The sequence below is a fragment of the Papio anubis genome, chromosome 5 (assembly GCF_008728515.1).
Source record: "Papio anubis isolate 15944 chromosome 5, Panubis1.0, whole genome shotgun sequence".
NCBI lineage: Eukaryota > Metazoa > Chordata > Mammalia > Primates > Cercopithecidae > Papio > Papio anubis.
Genome location: NC_044980.1, coordinates 70,346,880 through 70,370,220, shown reverse-complemented (window position 1 = coordinate 70,370,220; position 23,341 = coordinate 70,346,880). Strand labels below are relative to the sequence as shown.

The following is a 23,341-nucleotide window of genomic DNA, read 5'->3' as shown; positions in this document are numbered from 1 at the left end:
TCTGGGCATGCTAGCTTTACAGCTGGGTTGGGCATGCTCTGTCATAGAATTAAGAATTTTAGCCTGGCCAGGCACAGTGGCTCACACCTGTAATCCCAGCAGTTTGGGAGGCTGAGGCTGGTGGATTATCTGAGGTCAGGAGTTCGAGATGAGCCTGACCAATATGGTGAAACCCCATCTCTACTAAACATACAAAAATTAGCCGGGTGTGGTGGTGCGTGCCTGTACTCCCAGCTACTCGGGAAGCTAAGGCAGGAGAATTGCTTGAACCTGGGAGGTGGAGGTTGCAGTGAGCCAAGGTCGTGCCATTGCACTCCACCCTGGGTGATGACAGAGCGAGACTTCATCTCAATAAAAAAAAAAGAAAAGAAAAAAAATTTAGCTTATCACAAAGAAATTAGGGGTGACAGATGACACAAGAGAGGTGAGAAAATACTTCCTGACCCTCTTTGTCAGTGCCAGCAGATCTGGTAGAAGAGACCTCAGGAATAAATCTTTCTGGAAGCACCTCATGATGGACCCACCAGTGATCACAGGCAGGTAACCAAAGCTCTGAGCACAGAAGCCCCTTCCAGCTCAGTTCTCCAAGGTTCCTAGCAGCTCTAAGTTTTCTGATTCTCTGGCAGGGGCTGCCAGCATGAGAAAATGTTTTCTGAATTGTAAACATATTCTGTCCAATCTTAAACTTGTTTCTATTGCTGTCATTTGAGAAATCTAATCAGGCTCCAAATATACTAGCAGAACTCACAATTTAAAGAAACATATTTTGGAAGAGGATAGTAAGATATGATCAAGCTACTAAGCATTCCCTAATTTATCAAAGATTTCATCAACGTTTTCCTAGAGTGGTTCTGCTTGAGTGAGGTTCACCTCTAACTCAAGACTGCAGAGGCTATTGATCACCTTGCTCTTGGCATTAATGAGTTGGGTGCTGTTTTCACCTGGTAGCATGTGGCTTCAGCTGTGAAATATCATGTGGTATAAAAGAGAGGAGCATGGGCCGGGCATGGTGGCTCATGCCTATAATCCCAGCACTTTGGGAGGCCAAGGCGGGTGGATCACAAGGTCAGGAGATGGAGACCATCCTGGCCAACATGGTGAAACCCCACCTCTACTAAAAATACAAAAAAAAATAAAATAAAATTGGGTGTGGTGGCGCACGCCTGTAGTCCCAGCTATTCAGGAGGCTGAGGCAGGAGAACTGCTGGAACCCGGGAGGTGGAGTTCACAGTGAGCTGAGATCACGCCACTGCACTCCAGCCTGGGCAACAGTGCAAGACTTCGTCCCCCCACCCTCCAAAAAAAGAGGAGCATGAACCTGTAATAGGAATCCAGGGTGTTTTCACTCCTCAAAGAAAGGTGTTATAGAAACATAGGTTGATATCACTATTAGTTTTTTAAAAGTAGAAGACAAAATTCTTCAAAAGCATCATTCTTGGGCCACATTGTTTTCTTGTTGATGAAACTGAATAAATATCAGGATGCTGCTGGCAAAACTGAGAAGAAAACCTTACCCACACCCCTCTTCCTGTTTTCATGCCATTTCTGCTTCTACCTGTCTCACTATAGCTCCTAAATACCTAGGATATTAATCCTTCATCAACACCTGTTCTAAGAAAATGATCTAACGTCAGGCATTTACAGATTGACGTGAATTTCAATCCCTGTATGGCACTTCTCCCAGGGGTATCTAAACTTTAAGTTTTAGTTCTATTGTAGCAAAAGAATGTATAAGCTTCGGTGTGCAAGTGGGGGTAGCTGGGGAGGAGGAGAGATGGGGATTACTTGCCGGCTTTAAATAGGGCTGCCCTTATGTAAAGGGCAGGGGTTCCTAGGACTGCCCTGCAAGTCAGCGGTGGTACATGACAGTACTGAACTCTAAGACCAGGGGATATGGAACTCGTTCAGAATTATGCAGAAGTCATTAATATACAAATAGGCACATTCGCACCTACACAAAACACAAACACAAATGTATGTAAATCAGTGTAGAATGCGGAATGGCTATTAATACCTGGATTGTAATCTACCAGTGGCCAAATCCTGATACTAAAATTTAACCTATAGATCTAGTAACCATTTGCTGTAATAATTAAGTTCTGTCCTGCAACCCAGTAACACAGCTCCTAGCTAACGCTTGGAAAATGGGTTCATTATCTGCCATGCATATAAAGGAGTCTCTGTGGTGATACAAATTATTATTTGGAGGAGGGGAGGACTAGCAGAAAGGTCCGTGTCTTTACTACACCAAAGTGACTGGTCAATTTGGTAACAAAAATTTTTTTTTAAAAAAAGCTGTCAACTTGGTTGCAAAATAGCTGTTTGCTTAATGTATTCACTAAGGTTAAGTTCTTGGATCTCCAATCCAGGCAGGTAACTAGGTCATGGTATCAAAATCCTACCTTTACTCTTTCCTTTCCAAGGAAGAAAGCGGTGGCGTGCAGGACGTCGGCAGCATGGGTGGAGTTGTGGTAGGCATTGGAAGAGTGGTAGTTGGCTTCGATCACTTGGAACCAGGCCCGAAGAGTGGTTTCAGAACAGTTTAAAAATTCACATACTCCAAACCGAGAGAAGACCTTTAAGCCCAGGTAAACCAGTGGCCTGAAAAATAGGAAAACCCACCCGGGCTCATTGTATTCACTGGCCCAGAAACTGTTTTCTTTGATGATAGTGGGGGATGGAAGCATTTTTCTTCTGACGATAGCTTCACACACACAGGGGTTTAAAAGCATCTCCTCTAAAAATTAGGAGGTGGGATCTCTCCTCCTCACCAGCCACCTCTTTGGAACTAGATGCTTCATTGTAGTACATCCAAATTATTTCTGGATGATCTCTAAACCACAGGCCCCTCAGTGGCTCTGACAAGCAAGAAAGGAGCCTGGCAGTCCCTCTCCACTTCCACTTCCACATTAACCTTGCACTTTATTTCTGCTCCCTAAGGAAGTGACTAAGCCTAAGGGCGAAAGGAACAGCTTGGATGGTCCCAAGTCCTATCATTTAGAGTCCTGTTACTTATTTCCATTACAGGTGAGAATCATTCATATCCTACAGACCAACACCCCTGAGAAGAAACAGCCTTCTCCTAGTACAGAAAAAGAACTTTTAGTTATCTAATCTTTCTTCTGCCTACAGGATGGATCATGAAAAAAACAAAAAAAATCTATAGTGCTCTCAATTCCATTCTGTAGGGTAGAGCTTCAACAATTTTGAGACTGAGGATTCTTAGAACTCTTGGCTCACTAGCACAAAGGAGAGACCTGTGGATACTCAGGCGGATCCCACATCTTACTAATACTCTCCACAAAGGGGGTCAACTCAAGGGTTACAGTCTCTCTACTCGTTCAACACTACTCTAACATGGCATGACAGCCAGAACCCATGAGGTCTCTCACGGCAAAAACATATCTCCCTCAAAGTTTCCAAATGTGAGAGTTTGAGTGTGGCCATCAATCCTGCTCTGCCTTCAGCCAGAGGAGTCACATACCTTTTATGCGTAACGGCTTCCAATTCAAAGATGTTGAAGTCCCAACTCTCCTCATTATCAAGTAATTGAGAGATACAAGGGGGAACATCATTGATGGTTATTGGCATTGCAAGGTGACTGTGGCTCTGGTGCACATCTGAGCAAACAGATGGGATGGGAGAGGCTGGTTAATTGTGGAATCTTGAGCGCCTGGCTGTCTGTCATCATCTTCATGGTTACTACTAGAAAAAAAGTCTTATACCTGATTTTTCTGTTATTGAACTTCAAGAACCTCAAATAGAAAAATAATTCACTTTAACCCTGTTTAAATGTATAGAGATTTGCAATTCTTACTCTAACTGTGCTCAGAGAAGTAATTTTAATTAGGAGACTAATTTTAAAGGTAGACCATATTGATGCTTAAACTCAAATGGGACTAGCTGGAAGTAACACCTCCCAGAACAATAATCACAACAGCAGGGACAGCACAGGCTGGAGACAGGTTACAGTAACCAGTAGATAGATGAAAACTTACTCTTAGTAAACACATACTCATTTCCTGACAGCCTTCTCAAGCCATCCTGGAATAAAGGAAGAGCCTGTTAGAAGTATGCTTTATATCCATTATCATTTTCTCTCTCTTTTTTTTTTTTTTTTGTTAGTGAAAGAGATTTGAATCCTGAATAACCCAACCAATCTGGAAGTCTAAGTTGAAGCAAAGCTCAAAATTAAATCAGAACAGTTATAAGACAGATGATACTCTCCCTTCTGTAACTATTAGCCCCAGAAAGTGGAGACCTGGGATAGAGTGGATGTGACTGCGTCAGGATGTGACTGTGACAGTCCTTGCTTCAGATCTTGACAGGATTGCCTCACCCTCAAAGGGACTGTGTTACTTGTGTTTTCAGACTTACATTTTGAGGAGTTGAAGCCATCAGCCATATTTAGGGGATTACCTTCGAATATAAAGTTTTAAAAAGATTGAGCTATTTTTTGACTAACATCGCAACTAATTTTTCCCCAACTGTATTTTATGTTTTAAAACATGAGCATTGCTGCTTGCCTTTTAAAGAAGAGTTTCTGGCTTTGAGGTCCTTGGAGTGCAGCATTAAGAGAGTGGATGAAATTCAAATGCTTGGCTATGTCCTGGCTCTAGAACTAGTCCCCAAGTGTTCCTGAATCTCAGTTTCCTTCCCTCCACCTTCGATCTCTGAGTACCTAAATTATCTAGATCTTTGCTTAAAAGTCATTTAGAAATGCTTATTTGTCATTCCCAGATGATGTGTGCTAAGGTTTAAAGTAGTATTAATTAACGAAGGACTCCCCTGAAGTTACAACTTAGATCTTTAGGCCAAGAGCTGAGTAAACATGGACGTAACAACAGCCACAACTGTCCTGCCTCTAAGGTGTGTATGGCAAGAGATTCTTGGTTTTCCTTGCTGTTCTCTTGTTCCACTTCCCCAAAACCACATAAAATTGAGGTGGAATCATGCACTGGTTCCTCACAGCATCCTCTGGAGAGGAAATCCAGGATGGTATGGCAGTGATATAGGAGGAGGGACTTGGACATGGGGCCAAATTGAGGACTAGGTAAAACAGGTCCAGGGCAGAAGCACCTCCCCATAAGCTATGCCCACCAGCATGCCACTGCAGCTTACCGTTGCAATGGCAACACCCAGACGCTTCCACCCCTTTCCGGGGCAACAACCCAGAAGTTATCACCCTCATTCTAGAAATATCTGCCAAAACTGCCCCTTCATTTGCATGTAATTAAAAGTGCATATAAAGATGAGTGCAGCACTGCCTCTGAGCTGCTATCAAGGACACACTGCCCATGGGGTAGCCCCGCTGTGCACAGAGCAGTCCCTCTGCCGCTGCTGTACAACTGCTGCTTTAACAGAAGTTGCTGTTTAACACCACCGGCTTGCCCTTGGTATATTTCCTCGGAGAAGCCAGGAACCCTCCCGGCTGGGCCCCAGTTTGAGGACTTGCCTTTCCTGCATCAGCAGCAGGGGAGGGAGGGAACATGGCTTGCTCCCAGAACTAGACCCTTCCCACTGCAGCTCTGTGGTGGCCACCTTCTTGCAGAGCCCTTGCCGGTGCTGCCTAGAAGCTGAGTTCTGCACTGCATTAGATGGAGTTAACAGGCCAGCCCAGGGGCAAGAAAGAAACAAGGAGGCCCTCAAGTTCCAGGTGGAGAATGGAGGGGAAAGTCAGTCAACATTCAGCATTTGGTGGCAGGGATGGATAGAAACCTTCAGAGTCAAACTCATACATGACCTCTGGACTTTTTTTCTAAAGAATTCCAGCTTCTGATGGGGAACTCAAATAAATAATTTGAATTTTTTTCCTTTACTTGCTGATAGATGATTATGAAAGCCAAATAGTTCATAGGACAAGTCCCTAGAAATCAGCTACTCTTGGTGGTGTAAATTGTGCTTTTTGGAATTTGGCAATGAGAGGTTCCTTCTTCCCTTCCCCTCCCTGAGCCAGAACAGCCCCATTCTGCTTTTACCTTATAAATGGAACTTCTATACAAACTTTTATTTAAATAAAGGATCCTATAGTTAAGATTAAATGCTATAGTCTAACTATAAACCCTTTCATTACATGAGGAGTCTGAGGTCCATGGAAATGAAATCCAGTACTGTACCAGATCAAGGGAAAGCAGGAGTAATCAAGAGCCTGCAAAGCCCCATCGTGTACATTGAGCCCTCCACCAGTTGCCCACTGACTCCCTGCAGTCATAGGAATTCTGAAACACTGTCCCCATGGCTGTGGTAGGTCAGCCTCATGGAAAGACAAATGCAACAGTCACTCAAATACCACTACACATGTAATACATAAATTCCGATGCCGTTGCTTCTGGTTATGCTAACGTTAGTCTATACAGCAGGTACTTCTGCAACCACAGGTAACGGTTTCCACATCGGCTGCACTCTAGGGGCCTCGGATACCTCTCTTGCTTTTCAGGTTTTGCCTCATCACTCACAGTCATCAGGCCTCCAACAAGATCACTGGTGTGGGGATCTTCATCTTTGGTACCCAGCTGAGGGGAGTACAGTTCTGTGGTCCGTAAAATCTCTAGAACTCTGTCCAAGGCTTCCGCTACTGTGACTGGGCTGTTTTCTTGGGCTGCGTTGATTATATTTATAACCTAAGGGAGTGAAGAAAGAATACATCTGAGGACAACAGGTTCTATTTCCCAAAAGTCATATGTATGCCCAGAATCCAAAAGAAATCAGTGGGTAACCATCTCTTATTCAAAATGACCAGTGCTTTCACGGCACCGCCCTTCTTCCTGAAGCATGCTTTTCTCCCTGCAGGTTCCTGGTGAATGTTCTCCCTACCTCAGTGACTAGGCTTCCTCAGGCTCCCTTGCGGATTCGCCTCCCTGGCCTCCTCTACAGGTTGGAGTTGCTCAGAGATCTGTTCTGGGCCCCTCTCTCACTCTCTCACTTCCAGAAATGATATTTTGGTTCCATGACTTTGGACACCTATGGTCCATAGCCAGGGACTTTTGATATACCTCCCAGCCCTCAACTTCCTTTGACCTCCAGGCTTGTATGTTCAGTTCCCTACCTGACATATCTACTGGAATATCTCACAGGTCTAACACTAAACTATGGTCTTGTTCCCCTCTCCCCACAGAAAGCACATAAACACACACACACACACAAAAACCAAAGACAAAAGCTGTTCACCTTCTGTGGTTTCTACGCTGCAATAGAAAGCACTTCTCTCTACCTCATGTTCACACCAAAAACCTGGGAGGCCGCGCCTGACATACTTTTCCTCATTCCTCTCCCACCCCTGGCAATATAATTCATCACCAAGTCCTACTGGTCTACCCCAAAATATGTATTGATCATTTCTCTCCACCTCCACTGCTATAATTCTAGCTCAGCTACTTCTAGAATAGTCCCCTAACTGTCCTGTTCTCTTGCCACCTCCAATCCATTCTCTGCACAATAGCTGGGTGTTCTTTTCAACAGATAATCTGGTCACATCGCCCACCCCACACCTGAAACTCTTCAGTGGTTTCCAGTGCACATAAACTAAGATATAAACTCCTTAACTATGTCCCTGTGGTCCAGAATGAGCTGAGCCCTGTACAACCTACATCTTCCTCCTCTCTCGCCTGCTTACCAAGCTCTGGCCACTCCACCTTTCTTTCACCTCCTTAAATGTTCCAATCCCTCTTTGCTCATCACAATGCTTTTCCCTTGCTGTTCCTGCTACCTGGAGTCTTCTTCTCTTCCTTCTTCTCCCGAGTAACATTTTATGCTTGATGTCTTGCTTCAAACATGATTGAGAGTTTCCCTGACCACCCATCTCATCCAACCTACTTAAGGGCCCTACTCTAATTTTCTCTCACAGAATCCAGTTGTTTTCCTTCACTGCCTTGATTGTGACTTTTGTTACGTGTTTATTTGCCTGTTATTTGCTTCTTCCACTAGACTGAGCTCCATGATGTCAGTGCGATGTATTTTCAGAGCACAGCCCTGTGTGAGGGCCCCTGACTGCAGAGTGCGGGCAGCAGCCACCACTCACCTTTGTGATGGGAGCCTCGATGGTCATGGAGTGGATCCTCGCCATGGATGGATAGCGACGGTTCTGCAGGCTTGGTGCTGGACAGAAGGCAAGAAAGCTGTGTCCAGTTCTGGTGGCTCAGTGTGGCTAAGTGCAGCAAAGGTGTCCCTTCATGGACCAGGGCCCACCTCTCACAGGACTACCCTCCCACCAAAAAAGCCATGAATTCACCCATCTCTTCTGCCAAGGCTGATAGCCCAACCTCTACTTGCCTGAGTCTGGAAAGGCGATCTCGCCTGGAACTTTGGAGGCAGGAGGGCTTGGTGAGCCCCAAGTCCAGAAGGGGAATTTCAGAGAAGGTTGATGGGGTCCAAAAAGGCTTCATCCCAACAGCCTAATGACCCCCACAGGGCTCACCTTCCCCCAGGTCACCCAAACCCAACTTTTGCAGTTCCATGACTTTCAGTCCTAAGCCGCTGGCCTTGTAACCAGATGACTGTGCAGCCAGCTTGGGAGGGGAGACAGTTCATGTTCAGGGTCAGGGCGGAGGATTGAGCCCATTCTCAGTCTGAATTAGGGCCAGTCACTCCCCTGCCCATGCCTTCAGGCTCTTAACTCCCAGAAACCCATGGAAGTTCTAGTTCAAATCCACAGAAACTTTAATTTTTTTAAAAAACTTCTGTTTTTCTGAATAGGTAATGTTTATACTTGGTTTAAGATGCCAAGGGTACAAGCTTGACTTGAAAAGCACTGTTCTCATCAGATCTTTCTACCACCCTCTCTGAGGCAGGCAGGAGGGGTAGAGTCCCATTTCATGGATGGGATCACTGAACCCAGCCCACATCAGAGCCTGCCTCCTGCTCAGCCACTCTGGGGTCCCCCTTGCTGCTGGTGTAGCAGCCATTGCAGACTTGCATGCTCTTCAGCCTCCACTGTGCCCACACTGGAGCGACGATAGTCCCCTTCAAGGTCCGCTCCAAAACCAGTGAGTCCAGTTCAAATTCCCTCAACCCCTATCCTTTCAGTCTAAAAGATTCTATCTATCCACTCAATCCATCGAAAAATCTCTCTTTATATTATTGGTTTCCATCCCTCACATGCCCTGTGAATTATCACCTTATCTCTAGCATCTTTGGTCCTTGCTATGTCAGCCACTTTTTTTTTTTTTTTTGAGATGGAGTTTCACTGTTGTTGCCCAGGCTGGAGGCAGGATCTAGCTCACCACAACCTCCACCTCCACCTCCCGGGTTCAACCGAATCCCATGCCTCAGCCTCCTGAGTAGCTAGGATTACAGACATGCGTCATCAAACCCAGCTAATTTTGTATTTTTAGTAGAGATGGGGTTTCACCATGTTGATCAGGCTGGTCTCGAACTCCCGATCTCAGGTGATCGGCCTGCCTCAGCCTCACAAAGTGCTGGGATTACAGGCATGATCCACTGTACCTGGCCTATGTCAGCCACTTTAATACTCAGTCTTCCCACTGTGTACTGAAGGACTGGAAGGTCCCTCCCTTGTCCTTTCTGTTGACTCTCTCAAGTTACCAGCCTCATCTCTCTTCTATCACAGGCACTAACCATCCCCTCCTCACACCCCAGAACCTGTCCTCCCATTTGCCAAATAAAAACCAAATGAGTGAGTGAAATGTACTAGTCTATTGTCTGCTCTCTAGCTCTGATATCCATAGCATCTAACACTGCTGGCCACTTCCTTTCTCAATCCCCTCTTGTTCTTGGTTCATGTGACACTGCACTCACATGGTCACCCCCAGCTCTTCTGTCCTCTTCACTGGCCCTATTTTCCACTGCCCACCCCTTGGCTGAGACTGTGCCTTCAGGCTCAGGCTTAGACCCTCTGTCCTTTCACTACATGCACATGAACACACACCCCTTAGAGACGTTCTTCTGCCCCTGGCTTCACCTGTCACCACTAGGACTGCCGAGTCCACATCTATAGCCCCAAGTACCAGGGTTACAGGTTAGCTTCCTAGTCATCTCCATTAAAATAAGATTCATCATCTTCTCCTTAACCCCCAACCTAGCAAAACCTGGAGACGTTCCCATTTCTGTAAATATGACTTAAAATTTCCCAGACACCGAGCAATGAAGTGTCAGAATCGTCTTTGACTTTTCCATCTCCCTGCAAATCCAATAGTTTACTTAGGCCTGGCTGATGGAACTCAAAAAATGTTTTGCTAAATCCTGCTTTGCAGGACAGAAACATTTTTGCTAAATTCTGCCTCACAATTTCTCTGTGACATTTTATTACGAATTGAGCGCATATAGCTGGTACACTGAAAACTAGGTTTGTGTTGGCAGTTGGGAAGCCAGGACTGGCTGCCTCTCTGCCTCTAGCACCCAAGAGTGACCGTGTTCAGCTACTAAAACTCTGAGTTGCCTGGGTGGTTATGGCTCAACATGCTTCAAGCCATCAAGGAACAAGCATGGAGTCCCTCCAAAGAGAGGACCAAGACTACAGCATAAGATTTTTTAAAATAATTAAAATAATTAAAAACCCTAAAACCTTTCAGCTTATTGAAAAAGAAGTCGGTGGTGTTGAACTCTTACTCTTTGGAGTTTATACACTGATGAATTTTTTAACATATTCTTCCATCATTTTCTACATTTTAAAAAGGTCAGAGGAATCTGAAAAATGTCTTACCATCACTGCCTCGAGATGATATCGATTTCACGTCAATGGACTCTTTCCTCCTGTTCTTATATCTGAATGAATGAGGCTCTAAGGGTTTCAGATTAGAAAGGGAAGGTGATTAGTTTTCCGTGTATTCACAGAAGAGATTCAAATATGTTTTTTCTTTATTCTCTAAAGAAAACAAGGTTACTTTTTAAGCACTATAAAATAATTTTAAGAAATAATCAACCACTTTCTTTTCAAATCATGAAAGACACAAAAATTATAGTCATATTAGTTAAATGATGGTTTTTTTAAATGGTGCCATGTTACATCATAGTAATATAGCTTAGTATCAAGGGTTATTTAGTTCCATGAATGTAATTTTGAAAATAAACATTAGGCTGGGTGTGGTGGCTCATGCCTGTAATCCCAGCACTTTGGGAGACCAAGGCGGGCGGGCAGATCACCTGAGGTTGAGACCAGCCTGACCAACATGGAGAAACCCTGTCTCTACTAAAAAAAAAAAAAAATACATAAAATTAGGCTGAGCACAGTGGCTCACGCCTATAATCCCAGCACTCTGGGAGGCTGAGGCGGGCAGATCACAAGGTCAGGAGTTCAGGAGACCAGCCTGACCAACATGGTGAAACCCCATCTCTACTAAAAATACAAAAATTAGCCAGGCATGGTTGAGCATGCCTGTAATCCCAGCTACTCAGGGGGCTGAGGCAGGAGACTTGCTTGAACCCAGGAGGCGGAGGGGTTGCATGCAATGAGCCAAGATCATGCCACTGCACTCCAGCCTGGGCGACAGAGCGAGACTGTCTCAAAAAAACAAACAAAAATTAGCCAGGCGTGGTGGTGCATGCCTGTAATCCCAGTTACTTGGGAGGCTGAGGCAGGAGAAACGCTTGAACCTGGGAGGCGGAGGTTGCAGTGAGCCAAGATTGTGCCATTGCACTCCAGCCTGGGCAACAAGAGTGAAACTCTGTCTCAAAACAAACAAACAAACAAACAATTTAAGAAAATAAACATTAAAACTTGAGGGACATTCTCGAGGGAACTATTGAACTAGTAAAGGTGCAACTATTATAATCTGAACACCATAGCTATAGCGCCTTATCGTAAATAATCTAACTTAAAATATTTATTATACTATCTCCTTTCCTAATTTTTATCTTCCAAATTCCACCTTAGTAATTTTCCTATCATTGCATATAAGTTTCAATATATATTTTTAAAATTATAAATAATAGTACTTTAAATCTTTACTTGAAAGACAATATATTCAACTGGATAGGGAAGGCTGTTAAATGGGGATATTTGAGGAAATATAATACTAATGAAACCTATAGAGATTTAAATTAAGAAATTAATTCAGACCAATTTGGGCACCTCTGAAAAGTCAGACTTCTAGATGGTCTTCTAGATTCTCTTTAAGGATGGATTTCATCAAATGATGCATACTGCTGATCACAGGAAAGGAAGAAAACAGTTTCAGATTTCCCCAAAATTTCAACAACTCAACTCTCACCCTTGTCCCTATCTTCCAGGGCGGTGGGGGCAGGCAAACATTTAAATAATTTTGGCCTAAGTCTTTGCAGACTTGAATTTAACACTGAAAATGCACGGTCATGTTAATGTAAAAACTAACAAAAAGCATATGCCACCAGTGAGCGCCGAGATATAAAAAATGACAAGGCAGCAGTGTTGGCTTCAGAAACACACATTTTCAGCGCATTTGCTTCTTGTGAGAGTAACTCATAAGCGAGTAGAGAAATTTAACCATAACACAGGATTACTCCTCGCTAGGCTAGGAGAGGAGGCAGACATGCAAATTTCAGCAGGAAGAATGCACTTCTCAGATGCCAATAAAATGATCCGATTCCAAGAAGAAAAAAAAGATGCAATAATTCTTCTTTAAGAATTGCCTAGTGTCACGAGGTGCAAGAAGCCTAGTAGTTAAGGAAACCAGCTCCAGAGCCAAATTGCCAAGATTCAGATTTCTACTGTGCCACTCAGTAGCTATGTAATCTTGGGAATGTTACTTCTCTGGGTCTCATTATCCACGTCTATAAAGTGGGGGTAATGATAGCATCTCATTTATAGGTTGTTTTGAGAAATAAGTGAGTTAATATATGCCTAGCATTTAGAACAGTGTCTGCCACATAGTGAGCATATAGTACTTGGGGGCTATTAATTACATCTGTTCATTTGCATATATGTCTTTAGACATGTGATCATGTTACATTGTTCCACTACTTACTGTTTTCACTTTATAATGTCTTAGACACTCTTCTAGATCACCTTGTTAACCATTTATTTTGGTGTCCTAAAAACCTGATTCAACTAAAAAAATTATTAAATCAAAAATTAAAACTGAATTATTTTTATACAACATGAAGTGAAGGTGGAACTATTATAAAGTTAATCTGAACACCATAGCTATAGCGCCTTACCTTAAATAATCCAACTTAAAATACCTATGCTATCTCTTTTCCTAATTTTTATCTTCCAAATTCTACCTTAGTAATTTACCTATCCTTGCATATAAGTTTTAATATATACATTTTTACAATTATCTATAAACAATAGTACTTTAAATGATATTGTTGGGATCATGGCATTTCTGAAACCCTGAGAAACTAATACTGCTCACTTGTGAGACACTTGGTTTAGCCTATTCAGGGACTTCATAATTATGTACAGTCCTAGCATTTATTTGTTTACCAAGTAATAAATTAAGTCTAACTTAAAGATTTAAGATGAAATTCAAGATTCAAAAACCAAAAATTCCTCAAAATGTAGTTTCTAAACAAAACTAAAAGTAGAGAGGTTAGTTTCAAGGCTATGGCCCAGGCTGGCTGGTTGAATTCTAAGTCGTTCATTAGAAATTATTCAAAGATGGATGATGTTTATTCTTCCTGATTTTATCTCAGTTAAAATTAAGAGAGTCTATAGCAATAGAAGTGATTAAAAGTTTGGAGAAATTATTCTTCAATAAAGGTTAAAGTAAGGCCACATAATTAAAGAATTCATTGGTCATTTTTTCAACAGATATTTATATGAATTAGAAACTTAAGCCAGAGAAAGGATAAAGGACATTTAAATAGCTGTACTCTGTGGCAAAAAGGAATACTGTGCTACCAATTGAAAAACAAAAAACAAAAAACACCTCCACTTACTGAGTGCCTACTTTGTGCCAGGCATTGTGCTATGTACTTTAAATAATTATCTCATCCAATAATTACGACAATTCTCAAAACTACATAGGGCTATCCCCATTTTACTGATAAGAAATTTAAGCATGGAGAGATTTTGTAGGTAGCCCAAGATCAAAGAGAGAATAAATGGTGGAAACTGTACTTCCAAGATGGAATGGTTTCAATTTACCAATGTTTGCTGGGTATTTGCAGAGGGTCTATTATGTACAAGGCAATGCTGGGTACTGAAAAGAACACGAAAATGCTTAGAACAGTTTCTGGCACCCAGAAGCTCCCAAGTTAGTTAAAATAATACCCCCGCTCGAGTGTTACAAGAAATTAACTAAAATGTATGTGTGTGAGTGAGGGAGAGAGAGAAAATGCACCGGTGTGTGAAGTGTCATTATGTTCTTCCAGACTGGTCATGTCTAGAAAGGTTTCAGAAAGGGGGAAGGAAGGTACCAGTTAAATGCCAGTTACTGCTAAGCATTATACATTTCCTTCTTTAATCCTCATTAACAATGAGATGGGCTTTTATTAATTCATTTTACAATGACAAAAATTGAAACTTAGAAAGAACACATGAAATCTTTCTAAGTATGCTAGATGTGATCCACCTCATCAAGAAGAGAGACTAAAACACTTAGCCTAGGGTCTGGCGTTACGCATTAGTGGCTAGGAAAGCCATCAACAGGGCAAAGAATGTTGTAATTCTTGCAGGAACAAAAATCTTAAATTCTTGGTAGCAGACTGATTTTTTTTTTTCCTCTAACGATCAGAGAATTCCAGATCTTTCCACTTGTAGAAGCCATCAGGTCCAGCTCCTCTTTTTAAGGAGGAAGCCAAGAACCAAGCAGAGTCTTGCCCAGCATACGAAATGAGAGAGTAGGAAACTGAATAGGAACTTGGAGCTTCTGCCTCCCAGGCCAGGACCTAGTGACATTTTCCAACTATAAAGTCACCAATTACTGCAAAGAAAAGGGAGACTGCACATGGTTGAGCAACCACCATATTGTCACCTGTGTCATATTCAACCAGTGTCTCCCCTAGACTTTTGGCCCACTCTCTTGGGTTTATGTGTCCTACATGGTATCTAGCCAAGAAAAGAAAAACAAGATGGGGAGGGCAATCAGTAGATAAGGTTGCCATAAAGGAAGATTCAAGGAAATTTTAAGGGATTTCTGCTTTTCTTCTGGCTTGCCAACCTTGTGATATGAGCACGTGGATTTTGGCACTCCACATTCTGGGGTGGCAGATGTCAACTTAGACTTCTTCAGAGAAATTTATACATTTGAACCCATAACTGCTTCCTAAGTATGTTAGAGTTCAATTGAAGTATTCTCACCTGTCTGAGAATTGTCTCCTGAATCACGATGAATCTTGTGAATCTAAAGTCGTTCAAAAGTTTGGTAAAACAAGAGAAAGATTTTAAATATGCCATTTGCTATATTTCTCATCAAACAATTTAGTTAAAAAGCTCTGAAGACTTGAAGAAAGCAAGAAGCTGCACATATAATATGAACAGATGAAAGACATACACCGAGTGGTACTACTCCAAAGGCTCTGTTACTGTCAGACACTTATAGAACGGTTGAGCCTGAGAGCAGGAAGGTACCCAAGGCATCTACTCTCTACACAGGACATCTACTTTTCCAGTCAGCTACTGTCTTATTTTGACAGCCTACAGAAATGCAGAAAGATAAAACATACAATTAAATTTTGGTTTTTTATAAGGCTAACATATAACCTGTTTGTTTCAGATATGTTATAAAATTTTTCTGTGCTCCAGAAGGAATCTGAATTTAAGTCTAGGAGTTAAAAACATTTCCTGCAAAGCTCTTCAAATGCTCAATTATAGACAGTCAATTTATAAAATGTTTTCTCAGGATGAGATCTGAACTTTAGATGCAGTTTTGCACCTAGTTCTTTCTCATTACCAATTTTTTTTGTTGTTAATGATTTTGTACTAATGCTCAATAAATGTCTGTCAAATGACAAAATGAAGTCATTAACACTAGAAATAATAAGTGTGCTTCCTTTGGGATCCTGCATTTCTTGTTTTATAACTGACCCCAACACTGTTAATGGGGCACATTTAGTTCTATCAAACATAATCATGCTGCTTCACTGCTAAATCCACCTACTTTCAAGTGCTCAGACCATTACATCTTTGTAGCCACTCAATGAACGGGGTAGGTTAACTTGAAAAATAAGACAGATGAGCATGTAGGACGTCTGCAGAAGCAGATTAATACGGCTTAGCAACATCAACTGTAATAGCCAGAAATCCTGTCTGTGGAGACCAAAGCAACTCCATGTTGGATGCTAATCCGCCACGTTGACTTCTGATTAACCCCAGTTCCGGGATGGCCTCCAAGATTACTATTTTATCTACTCTTCCTTGTGTAAGAAGAGCATGTACTTACCGTAAATCCTGCCCTTACATCAGAACAACCTTGACCATAAATCCTGCCCTTAGGCAGATTCGCGTAGCATTCTTGGCTTTCCCTATAAGTGTCCTACACACTCCTTTCCTCCGGTATGTAAGTGCTGGCTCTGTGGGTAATGGAACAGGGATCCATTATCTTGTCTTGCCACCACCCAATGCACAGACGTGGCTTCTGTTCATAAGTTCCTATTAGATGTTTCTTTCCGAGGAATGGGATTCATCAGCCTCTTTCTTTGGCCTCTCAGCTTCCTCGGACTTTGGGGTAGGTGTGCACAGGCCTGCCCACCCTGACATGTGTCGTAAGCCAGGCCAGGAGCTGAGAGACCAAGAAATGGAGGAAATCTTGTGGTGGGCATCCAACTTTTATGTGGAATGCTGTGGCTCACATTTCAGATGATTGTGGACTACCCTGTGAGTGTGGGGATGACCCCAAATGCCAGTGGGTTTAACTGAGCGCCATCCATCACACTGTGGTCTGGAAGGGCGGCGGGCAGCCAATGCGGTTAAATGGCTGCCTCTCAGCGGGAGCCAGCTGGCAGCAGACGCAAAAGTAAAACGGCCGGCCAGGCGCAGTGGCTCACTCCTGTAATCCCAGCACTTTGGGAGGCTGAGGCAGGTGGATCACTCCAGGTCAGGAGTTCGAGACCAGCCTAGCCAACATGGTGAAACCCCCTCTCTACTAAAAATACAGTATTAGCTGGGTGTGATGGAGGGCACCTGTAGTCCCAGCTACTCAGGAGGCTGAGGCAGGAGAATCGCTTGAACCTGGGAGGCAGAGGTTGCAGTGAGCGGAGATTGTGCCATCGCACTCCAGCTTGGGCAACAGAGCGAGACTCCGTGTCAAAAAAAAAAAAAAAAAAAAAAAGTAAAACAGCTTCAGTAGGAATTATAATTAGGAAAAAGTTTTTTTTTAAAGGGCCCTACAGTCAAAAGTAAACTTAGTTAAAACTGAAATTTGGGCTGCATATGTATACATATGTATTAAGGCCTGTGCACTCTGTAAAACTTCTGAGTCTACCGAATTCTGTTTCTCTATTTACTTCTGTCTGTTCCTCCTTCCTCTTGCCACACGAGGGATCTAAAAAAAGGAATTTCCAACAGCCTGGGATCCCTTGGGGAAAACAGACGGCATCAAAGATGCCTCTTTTGGGGAAGAATCTTTTTCCTTATGAAACCCAAGAGTAGTAAGCAGACAGATTCTACTCAGGTCTAAAACTGCACTCTTTTGCATTGTGTTATCTGATCTCTGGTTAGTGTGTGGGGAGGTGGGGGGTGAGGTACAGAGATTACTTTGTACTGTGAGAGTTGTTGACCTTGTCTGTAATAGCTAGCAGTCATGGGCAACAGCTATATGGTTAGAGGTGGCTGACAGCAGTTGTTTACAGCAAGTGGTTATTACTCCAAGGGCTACTCGTTTCTTGGCATGTTTGGATAAAAAAAGTGTGATTTAGGCCCCAAAACTTCCATGCTTTCTTGGCCCTGGAAGAATATTACTTTAAAGCCAGTAATATAAGAATATATTGGCACCCTGAAGTCAGTAATATAAGAAACAAGCTAAGTTGAAGAGAAGACACTTTTCCTGGCAATGTTGTTTTTCAGATAATGCTATTTAGGTCTAAGTTCTGTGCCTTTGAGATGTAAATCTTCTCTACCTTGTTTCATCTGAGTCATGTCTTTGGGTGGGTTGTGTAAAGGTGGGAGAGAGCTATTTGAGAACTGGCAAATGAAGAATCTTGTAAATCTATAAGATCTGCTTCTGTTTGTGTGTATGTCTATATATATTTAGTGTGTTGTGTATGTGACAGATCATTACCAAAATATATGACAGAGCTCTAATTTGGCTTAAAGAAAAAGTAAGTTCTGGCTGAGCACAGTGGCTCATGCCTGTAATCCCAGCACTTTGGGAGGCCGAGGCAGGTGGATCACCTGAGGTCAGGAGTTTGAGATCAGCCTAACCAATATGGTGAAACCCCATCTCAACTAAAAATACAAAAATTAGCCATGCAGGGTGGTGTGCGCCTGTAGTCCCAGCTACTCAGGAGGCTGAGACAGGAGAATTGCTTGAACACAGGAGGCGGAGGTTACAGTGAGCCGAGATCGTGCCACTGCACTCCAGCCTGGGTAACAGAGCAAGACTCTGTCTCAAAAAAACAAACAAACAAAAAAGTTATTATCAGAAATATAGAAACCGACTCACATACCTTTTAGTTCACCTAACTTTAGTAATCTTTCAAGTAAAACTAGTTTCAAAGTTCTTTTCAGTAATTTGAAATCTTAAAGTCTGTTATATTAAATTAAGTAATCCTAGGTTTTTACATGGAAATTAGGGTTACTAAGAGTTAAAGCAGTAGTTAATATATGTAATTAAAACTACTAGATATACGAGAAACAATTCTATATCAAAGTGAACAAAGAAAGATGTGTTTTGGTAAAGAAGTTTATTAAAAACAAGATGAAGTTTTTGCATGAAGGAAGAGTAACTACATAGTTTAGAGGCTATTTAAAGGTTGTTTTAAAATGAATGAAAAATGATACAGATAAAACTAGATGGATAGAAAGGGAAAGGATAAAAGGATAGAGAATGAGGAACTTTTGATTGATTCCTGGGCGGCTGCGTGCTCACCTATGGCATGGAGCTGTAGCTGTGCTGTGCTCAGTTACTAAAAGGTAAGAGTTACCAGTGGAACTCAGAGCCAACTCCTAAGGAGTTGATTCACTGGATACATAAATAAATGCAAACCAATAAGGAAAAGTGAAATATTCAGTCCCTTGTTTATTTTCTATAAAAGCTAAAATAAGAGTGCCAGATTGGGCCTTGAGGCTAGACCAAGCTCAAATGTGGGTCCGTCTGAGCTCAGATCACTAGCCTCAAAGCTATCTACAAGGGGAAAATAATGACAGGGCAACAGAAAGTACCTCTGAGACCTGTGGTTACCAAGAAGGTAGTCAATGTGGGGGAAGGGCAAAACCAAGTAACCGCTGAAACCAGAGGGTACTGTGTGAAGGAATTGTTCACTTTTGTAGATAGGTATCATCAGCTCCCTGGGTAAACCTTTTGTTGAATTGTGAGAGTAACTAATTTGAGCAGTGTCTTTGGTTTTACATGCTGCAGAGTAGAAAAATGTGTTTGGGTTGATGCAGGATCCCCAGCTCACTACTGAACAATCACAGATGGCTATATGTGATCCAGACACATGGGAGATTATTCCTGAGGGAACAGCCAGCCTGGTGGACTGGATAAAAGCCTCTGTAAGATCTGTTTACCCTGAGAATGGGGTCAGCCTCAATGCTACGTGGAGTACCCCAGATGAAGCAGCTGATATGCTTTGTCTATAAGCCATGTGGGACTGGCTTTATGACAGGGATATTCACTCCATCAATGTGCCCACTACCCAGGTCATGGTAAATGCTGTGGTTAAGCGTGTGTGTCTGGTGAGGGGGTGCGGGGGTGGAAGGGACTTTTGTATGCGCACTTCATTACTGATGCAAAATTAAAAGTTCAGGAAGCCTCAAATTTGCTGTTTCAACTTCCCCTCATGGTTCTTACAGATGCTAATAAAAACATTAGGCTAATTACAAGAGCATGGGGAATGGCAAACAGGAGAGTCAAAGGACTTATCCTAGGGAGGTGAAAATTTTTAAAGTTACTAAAAAAGGGTAAATTAAAAAAAAATTGATAGGGGTGAAACTAAGAGAAGAAAAGAAAGGGGAGTCATGGAATTTGTCCCAGCAGGGTGGAAATCTTGGTTATTAAGAAATTGAATTGGCTGGGCACGGTGGCTCACACCTATAATCCCAGCACTTTGGGAGGCCGAGGCAGGTGGATCACAAAGTCAGGAGATGGAGACCATCCTGGCTAACACAATGAAACCCCGTCTCTACTAAAAATACAAAAATTAGCCAGGTGTGGTGGCGGGTGCCTGTAGTCCCAGCTACTTGGGAGGCTGAAGCAGGAGAATGGCATCGACCCAGGAGGCGGAACTTGCAGTGAGCCTAGATGGCGCCACTGCACTCTAGCCTGGGCAACAGGGTGAGACTCCGTCTCTTAAAAAAAAAAAAAAGGGAAATTGAATTAATTGAAATTGATAGGTTCAAACAAACTTCTTAATATAACACAACCAAAAGCTGGATGGACCATAATAAGCCCCTGCTTTTCTCCCAACATTACAGGAACCCAAACCAGTTTTCTGTATTTACCCTAGATTGGACAATACTTTTTTGAAAAATCAAAAGGTAAAGATTAAAATGAGAAAGATGATCAACAATTGCCTGGGGCAATGTTGAGGTAATTAATCAAGACACACTGACCAAAGTGCCCAGGTCCCTTGGCTCAATCCCCTGCTGCAAACCCACAGCCTTTTTGACAAGACGGTAAAATGGTCTAGGTCAAAAGAGAAGTTCCTGGAACCAGAACATAAAAATGTAAGGGTTGATAGAATTATGAAAGTTGAAATGTTTAAATAGGCTTTATGTAAAGTGGTTATAATCTCCTTTCCCTAAATGTTTTATGAAAGTGGATATTACATCTGACTGCTGAAACATTTCTCCCACCTAGTACTACAGAAGAGAAGGCATGCAAATCTGCCCTTTGAGCAATATTAATTGGACATGCTAAATGGGAATAAGACTGTGTGAGCCCACAGAATGTAGCCTGCCAGAGTGCTTGCAGGGATAAATTCTTCACTCGACAGCCCTTAGTGAATCATTTACTAGGGCGTATGGGGGTAATCCCAGAGAAACACTCTGATGGGGATTACAGTGCCCAAAAAGAGTCCCACGATAAAATGGAAATGGTTTATATAGGATCTTGCTACCTGGAGAGTACAAGGAGGAGATACTCACGAGCAGAGAGCCTCTTTTTTCCCTAGGACTGACTCTGAAACTGTGTGAGGAGCTGCTGGATTCTACGGTGCCCGACAAACAGCGCCCTCATCTGACTAAGAGCTGGTTGGTTTATGGGTGACCGTTCCATGATGAACGGGCAACATCCTGTTTGGAAGACTGCTACTCTGATTGTAAAGGATACTTTTGTGAGCAAAATTTACTTCTTCCCTCTACCTGAGTTCTCCAGAATTTGGAAACTTCATGAGTATTCTTATTTTATGGCAATGTAGTTATTTGCATAAATTTAGTAAGAATCTGTTTTGTTTTGTAACAGGACACAACTGGAAACACTGCTTATTTCACCAAGGCTTTGACTAGAATCACGTAGTTTCAGATATAACTAGACTGCTTTGAGGAATTGACACTGACTTTACAGAGCCGATAAAAAGTCCTTTGGAAGGACTAACTTGGTATGTTATCTAAATGGTTCCCTTACAAGGTTCCTGGCCTGTGGTAAGTAAATAATACCACTTTCTGACAGGCCCAGGAACCAAGATATTTTGGGAACTAAAGAAGAGAGGAATTTGTACAGGTATAGTACCTATGTATAGGTATTACAAGCATAGTCTAACGGGGAATCCTTAGTCTCAAGGCTTTTAAAATGTCAAATCCAAAATTCCTTATAAAGTTCCAGCAAAGCCAACTGAAAAGAAGCCTATATGACCAATAACTATTCTTGCTACACTTCAGGCAAATAATTAGGCCAAGTACAGTGAGACTAACATTTATTTTGCAAATAAAGCAAATAAATTGGTCCTAGAATTTTTTTATTTTTTATTTTTCATTATTCCTGAAATAACAAGGTACTATAATTTATCCTTGGTAGAAATGGGGAAACTGGAGAGAGAAAAACTTCGATTCTAGTCCTAACCACTATTTTTCTTTTCTTTTTCTTTTTTCTTTCTTTTTTTTTTTTTTTTTTTTGAGACCGTCTCATTCTGTTGTCCAGGCTGGAGTGCAGTGGTGCAAAAACTTGGCTCACTGCAGCTTCTGCCTCCCAGATCCAAACTATTCGCGGGTCTCAGCCTCCCAAGTAGCTGGGATTACAGGCATGCGCCACCACACCCAGCTAATTTTTGTATTTTTAGTAGAGACAGGGTTTTCCCATGTTGTTCAAGCTGGTCTCCAACCCCTGAGCTAAAGCAATCTGCTCTCCTCAGCCTCCAAAGTGCTGGGATTACAGGCATGAGCCACCGTACCTGGTCCTGAAATACTCTTCTTGAGTTTTTATTATTTGCCTACAATTTGGGCTAAACCTGAATTATTTCCTGGCTACAACAAGTCTCTAAAGAAGAACTAAGTTTTAATTTTCTTCATGATGCTTTTAGTTGGCTAACAGGCTTTGTTGTTGTTGTTCTGGCACACGAATTCTCTTTCAATTGTCATTACATTTCTACTATTCAAATTATTAATGTTAAGTATCTCTCATTGTCTTACTACTTCTGAGAAAACTGAAGTCATGGTATTCCTAAGACTAGAGATGATCCAACAGACTGTGAACCTCCCTCATTTGGTATTCCATTGGGACTGACCTGTTTTCCATTGCCAAGGTACTGCTACTAAAGCTACAGCCACCCTCCCTACAGGCTAAGAGACCATCACAGAAGAGGAAGAGTGCATGAGATTGTAAGAGCTGGCTTTGGGAGGCTGGAGTGTGGAGGCCAAAGCAACTCCATCTTGGATGCTATTCTGCCATGTTGTCTTCTGATTAACCCCAGTTCTGAGAAGGCCTCCAAGATTCCCAAATTATCTATTGTTCCTTGGGTAAAAGCACATACATACTGTAAACACGACCATTAGGTCAAACAACCGTGATGTTATCATACTTCAATTGTCCTACACATCCCTCTGAATCACCCTTTCTGCATGGCATATAAGCCCTGGGTCTGGGGGTAATGGTGCAGGGATTCACCATCTTGTCTCACTGCTGCCAGAGACACAGACAGGGCTTCTGTTCTTAAGTTCGTATTAATGTTCCTTTCTAAGAAACTAGAGTTGTCAGTCTCTTTGGCCTCTCAGCTTCCTCAGACTTTGCGGGGTAGGTCTGCATAGGCCTGCCCACTGCAGAACACCATCTATGACAGATACAGGTAAAAGGTTTCAGCTTGACTGAACCACTGAAAAATCACATACAACTGAAGTGTGAAAATAGGATTTTCTACCAACTCATCTGCT

At 42.4% G+C, this 23,341-nt stretch overlaps 1 protein-coding gene across 6 annotated transcripts in view; it reads right to left on the bottom strand.

The window, feature by feature from the left end:
* PDE8B (phosphodiesterase 8B) overlaps positions 1–23,341 on the bottom strand; it is a 330,903-nt gene that overhangs the window by 12,753 nt on the left and 294,809 nt on the right. For all 6 annotated transcript variants that reach the window (XM_031666255.1, XM_031666254.1, XM_031666256.1 and 3 more), the window contains 7 exons: positions 15,179–15,221; positions 10,658–10,735; positions 8,018–8,094; positions 6,456–6,620; positions 3,999–4,044; positions 3,485–3,620; positions 2,403–2,601 (listed from right to left, as the gene is read on the bottom strand). In XM_031666255.1, coding sequence (XP_031522115.1) covers positions 2,403–2,601; positions 3,485–3,620; positions 3,999–4,044; positions 6,456–6,620; positions 8,018–8,094; positions 10,658–10,735; positions 15,179–15,221 — 744 coding nt within the window. The remainder of the gene's footprint in view (positions 1–2,402; positions 2,602–3,484; positions 3,621–3,998; positions 4,045–6,455; positions 6,621–8,017; positions 8,095–10,657; positions 10,736–15,178; positions 15,222–23,341) is intronic.